The sequence below is a fragment of the Rana temporaria genome, chromosome 5 (genome assembly GCF_905171775.1).
Source record: "Rana temporaria chromosome 5, aRanTem1.1, whole genome shotgun sequence".
NCBI classification, from domain to species: domain Eukaryota; kingdom Metazoa; phylum Chordata; class Amphibia; order Anura; family Ranidae; genus Rana; species Rana temporaria.
The window spans coordinates 400,740,429-400,755,193 of NC_053493.1; the positions used below are offsets into that span (position 1 = coordinate 400,740,429).

The following is a 14,765-nucleotide window of genomic DNA, read 5'->3' on the forward strand; positions in this document are numbered from 1 at the left end:
TCGTCTCGATGGTCTGGAGCCAAAACTGGCCTAACTCCTGCTTTCTCACCTATTTTATATTCCTCCTCCACCATTCAACAAATGAAGCAACACTATTGGTTCAGAGTTGCATCAAATTCTGATTGGCTGCATCTCAAGCCTCTTTGCCTACCATACCCAGGTCTAAAAACTTCTGGTGCTTTTCTGTCCATGTAATAAACGACCCCTTTGATCCCCGGCCCAACCTGTTCCCACGTTAGCATGTTCAGGGCCCCCTGGTGAGATGCAGCCTCTACACCTGTTAAAGGGGTTGTAAAGGAATTTTTTTCCCCCTAAATAGCTTTTTTTACCTTAGTGCAGTCCTCCTTCACTTACCTCATCCTTCCATTTTGCTTTTAAATGTCCTTATTTCTTCTGAGAAATTCTCACTTCCTGTTCTTCTGTCTGTAACTCACCACCGTAATGCAAGGCTTTCTTCCTCTTGAGGGGGGAGGGGGCGAGCAGGAGTGTCAGGACGCCCACTAACACACAGCTCCTTTCTCTATTTGCAAAGTAGAGAGTGTCCTGGCTCCTGACTTGCCTGCTCGCCCCCTCCCCCCTTAAGAGGCTTTCTCCACACCAGGGAGAAAGCCTTGCATTACTGTGTTGAGTTAGTCAGAAGAACAGGAAGTGAGGATTTCTCAGAAGAAATAAGGACATTTAAAAGCAAAATGGAATAATGAGGTAAGTGAAGGAGGACTGCACTAAGGTAAAGGAAGCTATTTAGGGAAAAAAAGTTTTCATTTACAACCCCTTTAAGATGCTTTACAAAACAAAAGGATAATTTCACCTGGAGACATTCAATAGTTTCCATGAGTTAGAAAAAAAATCCTTTTAAAATATAAGCGGGGGCCCTTATTTCATCATATCACAAAATATATAAAGTCCTGTAAATACGTATACATACATCCTTGCAATGGTTCCCTTGAAGCTCCATGATATAAATATGAATGTCAAAATATCCAGAAACCTGAAAAAACAAAAATTGTGCCTGTGTCAAAATATATATGGATCTAACTGTATGTGTCCTCACTGGACTGGGCTTTTTTCCATGGGGCCTCATATATGCACATCTGTCTTTGTGCCGATGTAGTGTCACCGTTTGCTCCCTATCGCAGAATGCAGCCTAAGTCACGTGGCGTCGAACTGCACATGCGCAATGCGTTCCAACGCCAAATGCGATGCGTTCCAGGGGATTCACGACACTACCGTGACGGAAGTGACGAGGAAACATACACAGAGCGGGGGGGGGGGGGGGGGGCCGGAGAGAAAGACATACAGATGTAATGAGAACCATACAAAGAGGGGAGGGTCGGACAGAAAGAAATACAGATGTAATGAGAACCATACAAAGGGGGGGGGGGGGCGGGAAAAAAGAGACATGCAGATATAATGAGAACAATACACGGAGCGGGGGAGAGATAAAGAGACATGCAGATACAGTATGGTTCTCATTACATCTGTATGTCTCTTTCTCTCCCGCCCCCCCGCTCTGTGTATGGTTTGCGTTACATCTGTATGTCTCTTTCTCTCCCGCCCCCCCGCCGCTCTGTGTATGGTTCCTCGTCACTTCCGTGACAAATTGTGATGGTTCACTGAAGGGTAGTGTCGTAAATCCCCTGGAACGCATCGCATTTGCCGTTGGAACGCATTGTGCATGCGCAGTTGGCCTCCACGTGACTTACGCAGCATTCTGCGCTAGGGAGCAGAATATGACACTGCATCGGGTGCGCACCACACAGTGTGCTCTCAGCACAAGGATCGGGGTCTCAGCAGGAGCCCTGGGTCCCGTACTAACGATTGGTACCTGAAACTCCAGTTTCCAGGTCCATCTATCGCTGCGATATCCCTATCGCAGCGACTGTGAAGCCCGTGTTTTTCTCTGTGAATGGAGAGGAGAGATTCATTGCAAGGAGCGAGAGATACAGAGAGAGTAAAAATAAATGAATAATGATAAAAAAAAAATATCGAGGTCAGTGCCACGGTTAGTGTTTAGGTCAAGTAAGGGCCATAGGTCATTGTCGTTATATTTAAATAAAAAAAAAAAAAAAGCATTTTTTTAAATTAGTAGTGTTGGTGTGTTTAGGTAGAATAAGAAAAAAAAAAAGCAAAATGCACACTATTGTATTTGGGCTGTACTACTGGTACAAACAACAACTAACCTACACATATGTGGTATCACTGTGATCGTCTGGAGCAGAAGAATTTGTATTGGGTTATAGTAGTAACAAGAAATATACAGCTAAATTTGAAAACATTTTTTTTTTTTTTTTTTTTTTTACCATTTTGGGACAGGTATAATCCGCCTGGATGCACAAAGTCATATATGTACGGTTTTACTAACACCTCCAGTGTTTTCAAAATTGTGCTTCAGCATTAACATCTGTTTTACCCTTGGGCGTGAAGGGGTTAATGACCCCCCCCCCCCCCCCTTCTTACAGTTCTTTTTTTTTTACGTTAAAGCTGCCATTCATGATGGGGGGGGGGGACCTTAATATAATAAGCAGATGTTGCAATTTTACATCCACGGGTGTGTGGCAGAGGTTCGATCCTATTCTGAGAGTGCGCACTCCCCCCTTCCTGCCCAATCACAGAGCGTTTTGTATGTATGTGAACACATTCACAAAATACAAAGTCTTCTGTGAACAGAAGGGAAGGGTGGGCAGAGTAGCAGCTGTGTCAGAGCCCTGGGAGTATAGTGAAAGCTGGCCCGGAGGTATTCTGTCCCCCCTGAAAGGTGACAATTGTGGCACCGGAGGGGGGGAGGGGTCCGATAAGCGGAAGTTCCACTTTAGGGGTGGAACTCCACTTTATGGACACACACAGCTGGGCTCAGGAGCAAGCATGCATGAGTGCCCCCTTAGCAAGTGGCTTGTAGTGCGGCACTTGGTGGTGGAGGCAGAGTCAGGAGCGCCGGTGAAGGACCCAAGAAGAGAAGGATTGGGGCTGCTCTGTGCAAAACCATTACACAGAGCAGGTAAGTATAACATGTTTGTTATTTTAAAACAAAAAAAAAAAAACCTTTTTAATATTACTTTAAATAATCCTTTATTTTTTCCTCTTAACACACTTTCACTTTTTTTATTTTAAGGTAATTTATTTTTATTTTTTTATTCCTGTATTAATGCGTTTTGTTGTTCATGTTGGCAGATTATCCTGTTCCTGAAGAGAACGCCCTGGACTTGTTGGAGCGAAGCTCATCTCCAGTTTCTCTGTCCACCTCCAGCACCATAACGCTGAATAACGCCTTGACAATAAAGAATACCTCTTGCCAGTTCCCACGGGCAATCCTGTCTGTTGACCTCACTGGGGAAAGTATGTATAACTCCAGCTTAGATATTTGACAACACCTGATTTATTTTTCTTGTCAAAAAATTGTACTCTGATCCTTGCAAGGATGTCTTTTTCAACTGGGGTTGGAGGATTCCATCCCTTGGTTTAGCTTTGAACACCAAATTTTCTCAGGAGGAGCAGAAGGTGCATATTCTAGAGCAGGCATGTAAAACTCAAATCACACATTAGGCCAGAGTATGTGGACTTAATCTTGAAGGGGGGTTGCAGCTACCGAATTCCAGAAGAAAACTTTACCTAAAGCGGAGTTCCACCCATAAAAATATATATATTTTTTTCATTTTTTTTTATTTGTAAACAGGAACAAGGCCGCGCAGGCCGATATGGTACAACCATACACACAGCACACGTGATAGATTGGGTATACAACAAACGAAAAGTAACAACTGTGTCAATTTATAGCAAAGTATCCGGATCACGCGACCGGTCCCCACATTTTCTCTTTATTTCAAGAAAGACCCCCTAAAAGGGGATGTGTACTATTCCAGAGGGTAGAAAGTCAGAACTAAGGACAGAGAAAGAGAAGGAAAGAAGGAGCGGTCAAGGGTAGCAGAGGGAGAATGGGGGGGGGGGGGGCTCCGGGGGTTGAACTCCCCGAGCACAGGCTCGCCAGGGGGGGGGGGGTCCCTTACTTTGTGGTCTCCCTTACTTTGTGGTCTCCCTTACCGTTGTAGCAACGGTCTGAGGCATGCTTTCAGCACATCAACCTCAGGGACAACCTAAAATAATCAGTGGTGTTCATTTTATTTGTCAGTAGTCATAATGTTATGGCGGATACGCACACACACACACACCACACACAACATACCACACACAACATACACACCCCCATACCACACACACCTATACCACACACAGCATATCACACACACCTATACCACACACAACATACACACACCCATAACACACACACCCATAACACACACAACATACCACACACACCTATACCACACACAACATACACACCCCCATACCACACACACACCTATACCACACACAGCATACCACACACAACATACACACACCCATAACACACACACCCATAACACACACAACATACCACACACACCTATACCACACACAACATACACACACCCATACCACACACACAACACACAAAGACCACACACATAACACACCAACCCATACCAAACACACATAACACACAAAAAAACACACACATACACACAACACGCACACCACACACGCGCACACTGTTGTACTTTTGAATATAAAGTGGTCATTACAAGATAAAATAGTTTTGATTTAGTCCTTAGCAGGTGTAATGATACTTTTTTTTTTTTTGCTTTTGTGCAGGCTTCTCAGAGATGGACTTTCTCGATGACTCCTCCACAGAGAGTCTTATCCTAAGTGGAGATGAGTACAATCTAGAGTTTGACTCCACTAACTTTGATGAATCTCAGGATGAGGAGGATGCCATCAGTGAGATTGTCCGATGTGTGTGTGAGATGGACGAAGAGAACGGCTTCATGATTCAGGTGGGCCTCTTTCAGAAACATTTTATAAGGCGTCAAGAGGTAATGATAGTGAACGAAAAGCAGTAACCCAAAAAATCTGGTTTTCATTTTTTTGCGAAAAGACCAAAGATTACTCTCAGCTGAATATGAAATATCGCACATACATTTTCTATAAATACTTGCAGTAGGAAAAGCTTTAGAATCTGATGACTGCAAGTTTTTAGGAATGCTTTTCTTTATATCTGTATAGTGATTTTATTTAATCTCTTACTGCTCAGCTCTATTCACAACACACAGCACACAGCTAACTACCGGTAAGTTGGAGGAGGAAAACATCTGCTATCCTGTTTTTAGTTCCTTTATCCCCATGTGGAGTATCATTTAGAGAGAGTCAGACTTCACATGAGCAGCTACTACCAGGCTGTCCTATTTTAACAATACAGTTGTCCTTATAGTACTTAATACAAAGTTCTTATTATCATGCTCCCTGCTGATTGTAAAGATCATTACAAATGTATTGCATACCTAGAATTGGTGTGCTAGATGTTGGCAAACTGGTAGCTTTCTTTGTTTAACTTCTGTTACAATATTATTATTTCTTCCCCTAATGCTGACCTCAATTTAAAACATAGTTAAATGATTCAGAGGAGGGGCACAACCAACTTTCTTTCACTAGTTCCTTGCACCTCTGTAGGGGACCCCTTAGAGCAGTGATGGAGAACCTTGGCACCCCAGATGTTTTGGAACCACATTTCGCATGATGCTCATGCACTCTGCAGTGTAGTTGAGCATCATGGGAAATGTAGTTCCAACATTTCTGGGGGTGCCAAGGTTCACCATCACTGCCTTAGAGATGGGCAGTCCAACATGAGCAGCTGCTGGCGTGTCTTAAAGCCCAGAATTCTCTAGGAACACACTTGGCTTTGTTCCATAAAGAGTTATTATTCCTAAAGAACTGAAATCTGAATGATATGCCCCAAAACGGAAGGTAGAGGGCAAAGCACTAGCCTCCAGTATTCCCTGTTGTCTTTCTACGGCTGATCTTTCCCCATTTCTGACTTTCCGTGTCTCGTTCTGCACTGGGTCTCTGTATGGGGGTAGCCATCTTGGGCTTTGCTCCTTATGTCAGAGCTTCGAGAAAGGAGAACAGCGAGCAGCACAGAAGGGACATTACTAAATCTTACTCTAGATCTCCCAAGACTATAAGTGTGTGTAAGAAGCACCCTTTATGGAATGCTTTTTTTAAAGTGGAGTTCCACTCAAAAAGAAGAAGCTCTGCTTATCTGCTGCCACATTTGGCACCTTTCAGGGGGGGTACCTGTTTTTGACAAGTACCCATCCCCACTCTCAGGAGATCTCGCCACAGGAAGTTCTGCCCCCCCCTCCTTCCCCCACCGCCGGGTAGGGTTGCCGCATCATTCCTTTAATCCAGGACACATATTAATTACACAGGTTCTGTGGGTGATTAAGGTGGTAATTAAACTCACTTGTTGCCTTATCTGCATTAAATCCACCTCAGAACCTGTGTAATTATTATGTGTCCTGGATTAAAGGGATGATGTGGCAACCCTACCACCGAGCCATTCAGAAACCGCAACGCGTTTGACGATTACGCAGTAGGGAACCAGGTGTGAAGCCACAAAGCTTCACTACCGGCTTACATGAAATGACGACGGCAGCACTCGACAGCTGATTGAACAGGTAAGTGTCCTAAACCCTGCGGGACCCCTAAACAGGTAAGTGTCCTAATATTAAAAGTCAGCCGCTACAGTATTTGTAGCTGCTAACTTTGAATTTTTAAATGAGGGGGGCTGGAGCTCTGCTTTAAGGGCTTGTTTACACCATACGTGTATGAAAACTGGTGGGAGAACCGACATCAGTTTCCATGCGTGTCAGTTATGTGCCCTATTCACACCAATGTTAATGTCATGTCAGTTTTTTTTTTTTCCCCCTGCAAAAAAAATCCACACGTTATACCAGCGTTATGTATTCAGAGCACATAGAGAACACATTTTTTTTTGTGCCCTTGCATAACACGTGCAAAAAAGATGACGTCTTTGCACCATGGTGTGAACGAGGACTAAAAGGAAGATTGTATACCAATAATGATAAAAATGACATGAAAGATCATTCACTTATAAAAAGTTTGCAAATATTTAAAGTGGTTGTAAACCCTCGGGGACAAGTTACACCTACAGGTAAGCCTAGATTAAGGCTTACCTGTAGGTGCTTGCAATATCTCCGAGACCTATACGGTCTCGGAGATATTTGCAATTTCCCAGAACGATGCCGTCTTAAAGCGGGAGTTCACCCGAATTTTTTTTTGAACATTAGATTGAGGCTCATTTTGTCAAGGAGAATCGGGTAGTTTTTTTTAAAATCGAAGCAGTACTTACCGTTTTAGAGAGCGATCTTCTCCGCCGCTTCCGGGTATGGTCTTCGGGACTGGGCGTTCCTATTTGATTGACAAGCTTCCGACGGTCGCATACATCGCGTCACGAGTAGCCGAACGTCGGTGCGGCTCTATACGGCGCCTGCGCACCGACGTTCGGCTACTTTTGGAAAATCGTGACGTGATGTATGCGACCGTCGGAAGCCTGTAAATCAAATAGGAACGCCCAGTCCCGCAGCCCATACCCGGAAGCGGCGGAGAAGATCGCTCTCTAAAACGGTAAGTACGGCTTTGATTTAAAAAAAACTACCCGATTCCCCTTCACAAAATGAGCATCAATCTAATGTTAAAAATTTACTTTTCGGGCGAACCTCCACTTTAAAAGGGCACGCTGTGCCGGGGTCATGCCGTTAAAGGCGACTCCCACGCACATGCGGGGGAGTGAAGTCACGTGACTCCGGACAGTCACAGAGCCAGAGTTCACACACCCCGGAAGAAGAGGGGTGAAGATGGACGCTCGCTGCCATGGAGGAAGACGGCGACATCGCGGGCTTCTACTGCAGGTAAGTGTCACATAATGGCCTACTATGCATCGCATCGTAGCCCATTATGTGACACTTACCTGCTATGCGATGCATCGTAGCCCATTATGCTTTACCTTTGTAGGGCGACATAGAGGAAGTAAAACCCCATCAGGGTTTACTTCCTCTTTAAAGCCCAACTGACCTTTAATTTTATATGTTGTAATTGCATTCCAGGTACAGTCAGTGTTCAACGTTTTACTGTTGGTTTAGTTTGTAAAGCAGCCACAGCCCTAGTACAAAAGGTCTCTTGCTCTGTGGAAGCAGTGGTCTCTCTGCAGAGGTCTGGCATCCCCCTACTTTTTCCTGCTGAGTCAGAAATATAGCACTTCAATCCTCAAAGCTTACACACTCTGCTGATTGGAGGAGAGCTCTAGTTGTGACTCAGCAGGGGATGCAGAGAAACCACTACTTATACGAACAGCACAATGGTCTGAAAGAAAAAAGAGAAAATTATAAATTGTGTTTTTATCCATTTGAAGTTTTAAATTTTACACATATCCATGATTTCATTTGATTAAAAACAAAGGGGAGTTATCTATTGTCCTGAATGATTGACCAAGTGATTGATGGCTTATTCTGCAGTGTGAAGAATGCCTTTGTTGGCAGCACAGTGTGTGTATGGGCCTCCTAGAAGACAGTATTCCTGAGCAATATATCTGCTATGTTTGCAGTGACCCACCAGGTAAGAAACACATATATTACTCTTATTAGGTGCTTGTTTTGCTACCATCTGAACTCTGGCAAATATATGTATAATGCCACAACATGATGTCACTTCTGTGTCCCTTATTCAATATAATGGTGGTTCTGATATGTTCTGGGTTTTGGGATTCTGACTTGGATCCTGTAGGGCTTGTTGTAACTCTTAGTCCCCTGGATAGGTAAGTTTATTCTGGACATCCGTTGCTACTTTGCTGTGTTACATAGGCTCTTCCTTTGTTATTTGTGGATGCCTTATTTGTGTTTTTATGTCTTATTTCATATATGTGTGTTGACACTTTTGGGTGCTAATGGGTGTAACTGGGGGATAAGGTTATTTTTTGGGGGTTTTAATCACTATGTTGCTGGATGTCTGTAGCCTTGAGAAAGGTGTGATGAGCCTCGTCCAAAAAAGTAGCTGTCCATTAAATCGATGGAATATCCTAGTGTTTACAGTCCCGCGTCCAGACCCAGCTGGAATGGATATTGTAGTTCTAGCTATGAGGTGACTTTTGGGCACTGGGTTTCCCATAAGGCGCTTTTTTAGATCTCGTTCTGATAACAAGTGCTATTCCCAACTCTTGGGTCCTTTAAAGCCCTTAAGACCATCGAGACATTTCCGTAGCACTGGTTGTTCCAAGTCTTTCTCTATGGAGAGTTGAAAACCCGGATAAGATATTTGCTTCTCCCAAGCACTTGTATCTATTTAACCACTTAAGGACCTTGGCTGTTTTTTAGATTTGGCGTTTACAAGACTAAAACAGTTTTTTTTGCTTGAAAATTACTTAAAACCCCCAAACATTACCGTATTTATCGGCGTATACCGCGCACTTTTTTGCCCTTAAAATCAGGGCAAAATCGTGGGTGCGCGATATACGCCGATACCCGCTTCCCGCACTGAGTTTGAACTGCGCCGCCGACATATACAGAGCGCAGTACACTCAGGTACATTCGGCCAGGCTCGGCTTCGCTCGCGGTCACGCTCTGTGACGCCTCCTAGCCTTTATGCGTGAGAAGCTGAGCGTGGCCGAACGTGCCCGAGTGTACTGCGCTCGGTATATGTTGGCGGCGCAGTTCAAACTCAGTGCGGGAAGCAGGGATTCGACTGAGAGACAGCGTGGGAGGACACCACCGAGGCCGCAGATGAACACCGGACAAGGCCGCCGATGGACGCCTGGCAAGACACCAACGAGGGGCATTCAAACTGTAAGTATTTTTATTTTTTTCTAAAATGTCCCTTCTAGGTTGGGGGTGCACGCTATACGCGGGTGCGCGCTATACCCTGATAAATACGGTATATATATATTTTTTCTAACACCCTAGAGAATAAAATGGCGGTCATTGCAATACTTTTTGTCACATCATATTTGCACAGCGGTCTTATAAGCGCACTTTTTTTGGAAAAAAATCACTTTTTTAATTAAAAAATAAGACAAAAGTAAAGTTAGCCCAATTTTTTTATACATTGTGAAAGATAATGTTACGCTGAGTAAAATGATACCCAACATGTCACGCTTCAAAATTGCACCCGCTCGTGGAATGGCGTCAAACTTTTACCCTTAAAAATCTCCATAGGCGACGTTTAAAAAATTCTATAGGTTGCATCTTTTGAGTTACAGAGGAGGTCTAGGGCTAGAATTATTGCTCTCGCTCTAACGATCGCAATGATACCTCACTTGTGTGGTTTGAACACCGTTTTCGTATGCGGTCGCTTCTGCGCGCGAGCTCGTCGGGACGGGGTGCTTTAAAAAATGTTTTGGGGGTTTTCTTATTTATTTTTATTTATTTTATTAGTTTATACACTGAAAAAAATGGATCACTTTTATTCCTATTACAAGGAATGTAAACATCCCTTGTAATAGAAAAAAGCATGACAGGTCCTCTTAAATATGACATCTGGGGTCAAAAAGACCTCACATTTCATATTTAGACTTGGGCGGAAGTGACGTTTTGACGTCAATTCCGCCCTGCTATGGGGACGGGTGGGGGCCATCTTGCCCTCACTCGCATCCACAGCAAGCAGTAGACAGCACCCGATCGCCGGGAGGGGGGGCCCCCTTTCCCGCCACTGATAATGGTGATCTTGCGGTGAATCCGCCGCAGAGACCACCGTTATGGTTTACAGGACCGCTCAAGGAAAAGATGGATATCTCGGTTGTGGCAGCAGCTGCTGCCGTTACCGAGATATCCATCTTTAAAAACAGGACGTATATAGTCGTGAGCGGGTCCTTAAGTGGTTAAAGAGGACTTTGTTAGAAAGCAGTCTGCCCCCACTATATATCCGGCAATGTTTCGCCTTAACCAAACAATGACCTATTCCAGTGTTCTTGTCTTTTACAAGAAGCAGTTGGTATCCCTCTCCAGAGCTCTGTTTCGCTGGCAGGGCCTGCTCTTGATTTTGTCTTGGCTGTTTCTTTGGTTTTACAAATTCTGGTTGACTGGTCAAAGTCTAAATGGAATTTGGTCAATACTTTGCTTCATTGCTCAGAAAACATTTGTAGCAAGTGGTTGCAGCTCTATGCTACAGTTGTGAGAGGCAGCCGGAGGTCTCCTGCATGCGTCTTCTATCTGTATTCTAAGAAGCGCTTGCTTCACATGGCCTTCGGATCTACTCTGGACGCCAACATATAGGATGCTACTGGTAGCAGGAACACCTATCTCCCTCAGCCAAAGAAACCCTACAGCACAATCTGTGAATGCTCATCTCTTGCTTGAGGGTAAGAAGTTATTTTTCATCCACTCCTGCAAGGTCTGGAACTCAAAGTCCCCCAAACTCTCTACGCAAATCTTCTTTGGCATGGTGGTGCACCCCCATTTTCCTTTTGGGGGTGATGTCTCTTAGCTTTTGTGGACACTTGGACAGTTTGATTTTCAGATGCTCAGTTGGAGGAGGTGGTTTCCAGGGGCTACAAGCTAGAGTTTTGCTCCCAGCCCCCCTCTTCCAGTTTCTAACTTACAACTTTCCTGTGTCACCACACAGCTTAGCAGATCTCCAGGTAGCCCTCTGTCTTTCTGGATCAAACTGTCATCGTCCCAGTTGCTGTGGCAGAACACACTCATAAGCTTTACTCTGGCATATACACAGTTGCCAAACCCATAGAGGGACACTTGCCTCATCTTAGAACTCAAGGCTTTAAATGTTTTGTTTGGGTCCAAAAATGCTAAATGGAATCCACCCGATCTGTCATTGCCTCCCTTCATTTCATTTACGTTTATTAGGTCCTTTTCACATGGACGGATAGAATGGTGCTTTTAGCCGCAAATTTTTTAGTTTTCTACCGCAGCTAAAAGAACACAATGCTTTCCTATGGCCCCATTCACACACCGCGTTCAGCTGTAATTTCGTTGCACTCGGTTTAGTGCAAATAGAAAAAATAGAATTGAATGCGTCCAGTTGCGATTTAGCGCAGCTATATGCACTTAACCGCAGGTAATCGCAGTCTTTTGTGTCAACTGCTGATAGCGGGGTGAGAGAAAAAAAGAACAACAAAAATAAAAAGGGTTGCTATTGAAATGACTACCGCAGCTAAACGCGGCCGCATGTAAACGCACGTAATCACAATGTACAAATGCAGCTAATCGCAGTGCCCAGAGCCTTGAATTTCACTGAAAAAGTACATGCTTTTATTTGCGGCAAAACTGCTGTCCGTCTGAAAGGGGCCTTAAGTATTTCAATTAAGTACAAAAGCCAACTAGAAAACGTGGCAGAAAAGGTCAAACAGTCTCCGGATACATTTGCGCTTGCAAGAATACAATAAATTTGGTCAAGACCGTATCCACCGATCATCTGTAATGTAATGCTTTTTATCTTCAAGAGATAACTAACAGAAGATAATCCCTTTAAATTGCTTATCACCGCCCTTCAATAGGGGTTTCTGTTTTCTGTGGACTTCAAAGAAACTTGTTCCTCTTTCCAGCTCATCAGTGATTCCTATGCTTTGCTGTTGGGCCTGCATTACCAGTTTATTGGCCCTGCCCTTTGATCTCCCACCCGATCCTCTGTTATTTACCAAGGTAATGGCCCCAGTAATAGCCCTGCTATGTTCTCATGGCATTCCATTATGGGGTGCTTAGTCAATCTCCTGCTGAAGGAACGGTCAGTGAGGGCTCTGTCAGACAACATGTCACTGTCTGTCTAGGTCAGGGGCTTCAAACTGGCGCCCCTCCAGCTGTTGTGAAACTAGAAGTCCCATCATGCCTATGCCTTTGAGAGTCATGCTTGTTGTAACTGTCAGCCTTGCAATGCCTCGTGGTACTTGTAGTTTTGCAACAGTTGGAGGGCCACCAGTTTGAGACCTCTGGTCTAGGTGTTACAGTGGTTCAAATGGATCCTAGGGAGCTTAATTTCTAGATAAGTTGAGTATAGGATGAGTAGACTACTTAGTTCAATGTCTACCGTTGGAATGAGACCTTTTTATATAGGGTGTATATTGAGACCTTTCATGTATTGTCTATGTATTGTATGTACAAGTGTTTAAAGTATTTATATACTAATTTGTAATGGAAACGTTTAATAAAGAAAATTTGAAACAAATGGATCCTGATCCTTTAGAATCTGTTGCTAAAACCAACTCATTACTTGGAGTATCTGGGCCTGGTCCTGGACACGTCTCAGACTAGAGTGTTCCACAGGAGACACTTCAGACTCTTCAGTCACAGATTTGAACTTTCTAGTCTAAAAGCTGTTCAACTCCGCTTTTGTATAAGAATCCTGGGCTCCATGGTAACCTCCTACAAGGCATTTCCCTTTGCCCAGTTTTATGCCAGACATGTACAAATCTGTAGTTCTGGAACAACATCAGTCTGATCTCTGGACAGACCCAGTCAGTTGACACTGAAGAACAGGTTGGCCCTTGTATGGGGGCTTAGGAGTCTGGCTCTGCTATTGAGTTAATCCTCTCTGGATTTTTATGGTGTATGCCAGCCTTCAAGGATGGGGAGGAGGCCTGGGCACTGTCAGTACAGGGGACTTAGTCATTGGAGAAACTTGTCTGCCAATCAACATACTGGAGCTTCAGGTTATTTGTCTGTCTCTGCAGAGTAGGCTTCAAGGGTCATCTGATCCAAATTCAGTCAGATGACGCCACGGATGGGGCATCAATCATCGGAGATGAACCAGATGTCTTGCTGCATCAAGAGAAGTAGAACAAAAATCCTGTCCTGGGCAGAACTCCAAACTTAATTTTCTTTCCAGGCATAGGCTATTGGCTATAGTTTTTTTCTGCCAGATTTGCCTGGACCCAAGAGAGTGGTCCCTACACTCAGAAGTGTTCCAGGACCTCAACAGGTTTGTATTGAGGTACAGGAATCCTTATAGAAGCAGTGGTTGCTCCGGTGGCTTTGTGGGATTAGGTATACCCTCATGTACTCTGCAGGATCAAGATGGAGGGCATTCCATGTATCCTTATTGCATGGACTGGCCAAGGTGTATGAGGTAACTGATAAGACTCCTGGCAAATCCATGGGCACTGCCAGATCCTCAGGATCTTTTCAGTAGGACCGATTCACCATCATGTTTGCCTGTTGCTGGCTTTACCACCATGGCTGATCAACCAGTTTCTGAGGGACATTTGAGTCTGTGATTTTTTTTTTTTTTTTTACAATGCTCAAAGCTAGGAAGTCTTCTACTCGCAAGGTTCATCATCGAACATGAAAGGCATACTTCAATTGGTGCAAGTCTTGGCCCTCCACCCCAGGAATTTCACTGTGGAACAAATTCTCTACTTCCTGTTTCTGGGTGGTGACCATTGTTTGCCCAGGTTTCTGCCCTTGTTATCCTGTTTAAGATACCATTGACCATCCACTCTCTTATTAAGACCAACATATAATGTACCTCCCATGTGGCTCCCCCTGTTCACTCTCCAGTGACTGAGACCTAAATGTGTTTCTCTTTGTGCTTTAGAAGCACTCGCTTCAACACCTGAGAAGGGTGCACTAGCTTTTAGTTCCACCATCTCTAGGTGGTTTCCACCTTTTTCTGCCAAGGCAAACGCTACTATATCTTTGGGTGCTTCTTTTGCTTTTTTGGCATTCAGCATCTGTTTCTCAGATTTGCAAGACTTTCATCTGATCTTCTACCAGGTTGATGTTTCATCTTCGACCATAAGGTCCTTCAAGTAACACTTTGAGCTCTAGGTGGTTCCCAGTTTTAGCGATTGTTTACTGTGTGGCCAACCTCACATTTGGCTTTTTTTTTTAATTGGCTTAAAATCTTTTATCCTAAACGTACAGTTCAGGACACTA

At 44.1% G+C, this 14,765-nt stretch overlaps 1 protein-coding gene across 2 annotated transcripts in view; it reads left to right on the forward strand.

Annotated features, from left to right (window-relative positions):
- PHF20L1 (PHD finger protein 20 like 1) overlaps positions 1 to 14,765 on the forward strand; it is a 199,330-nt gene that overhangs the window by 170,597 nt on the left and 13,968 nt on the right. For both annotated transcript variants that reach the window (XM_040354986.1, XM_040354987.1), the window contains 3 exons: positions 3,169 to 3,333; positions 4,687 to 4,868; positions 8,406 to 8,505. In XM_040354986.1, coding sequence (XP_040210920.1) covers positions 3,169 to 3,333; positions 4,687 to 4,868; positions 8,406 to 8,505 — 447 coding nt within the window. The remainder of the gene's footprint in view (positions 1 to 3,168; positions 3,334 to 4,686; positions 4,869 to 8,405; positions 8,506 to 14,765) is intronic.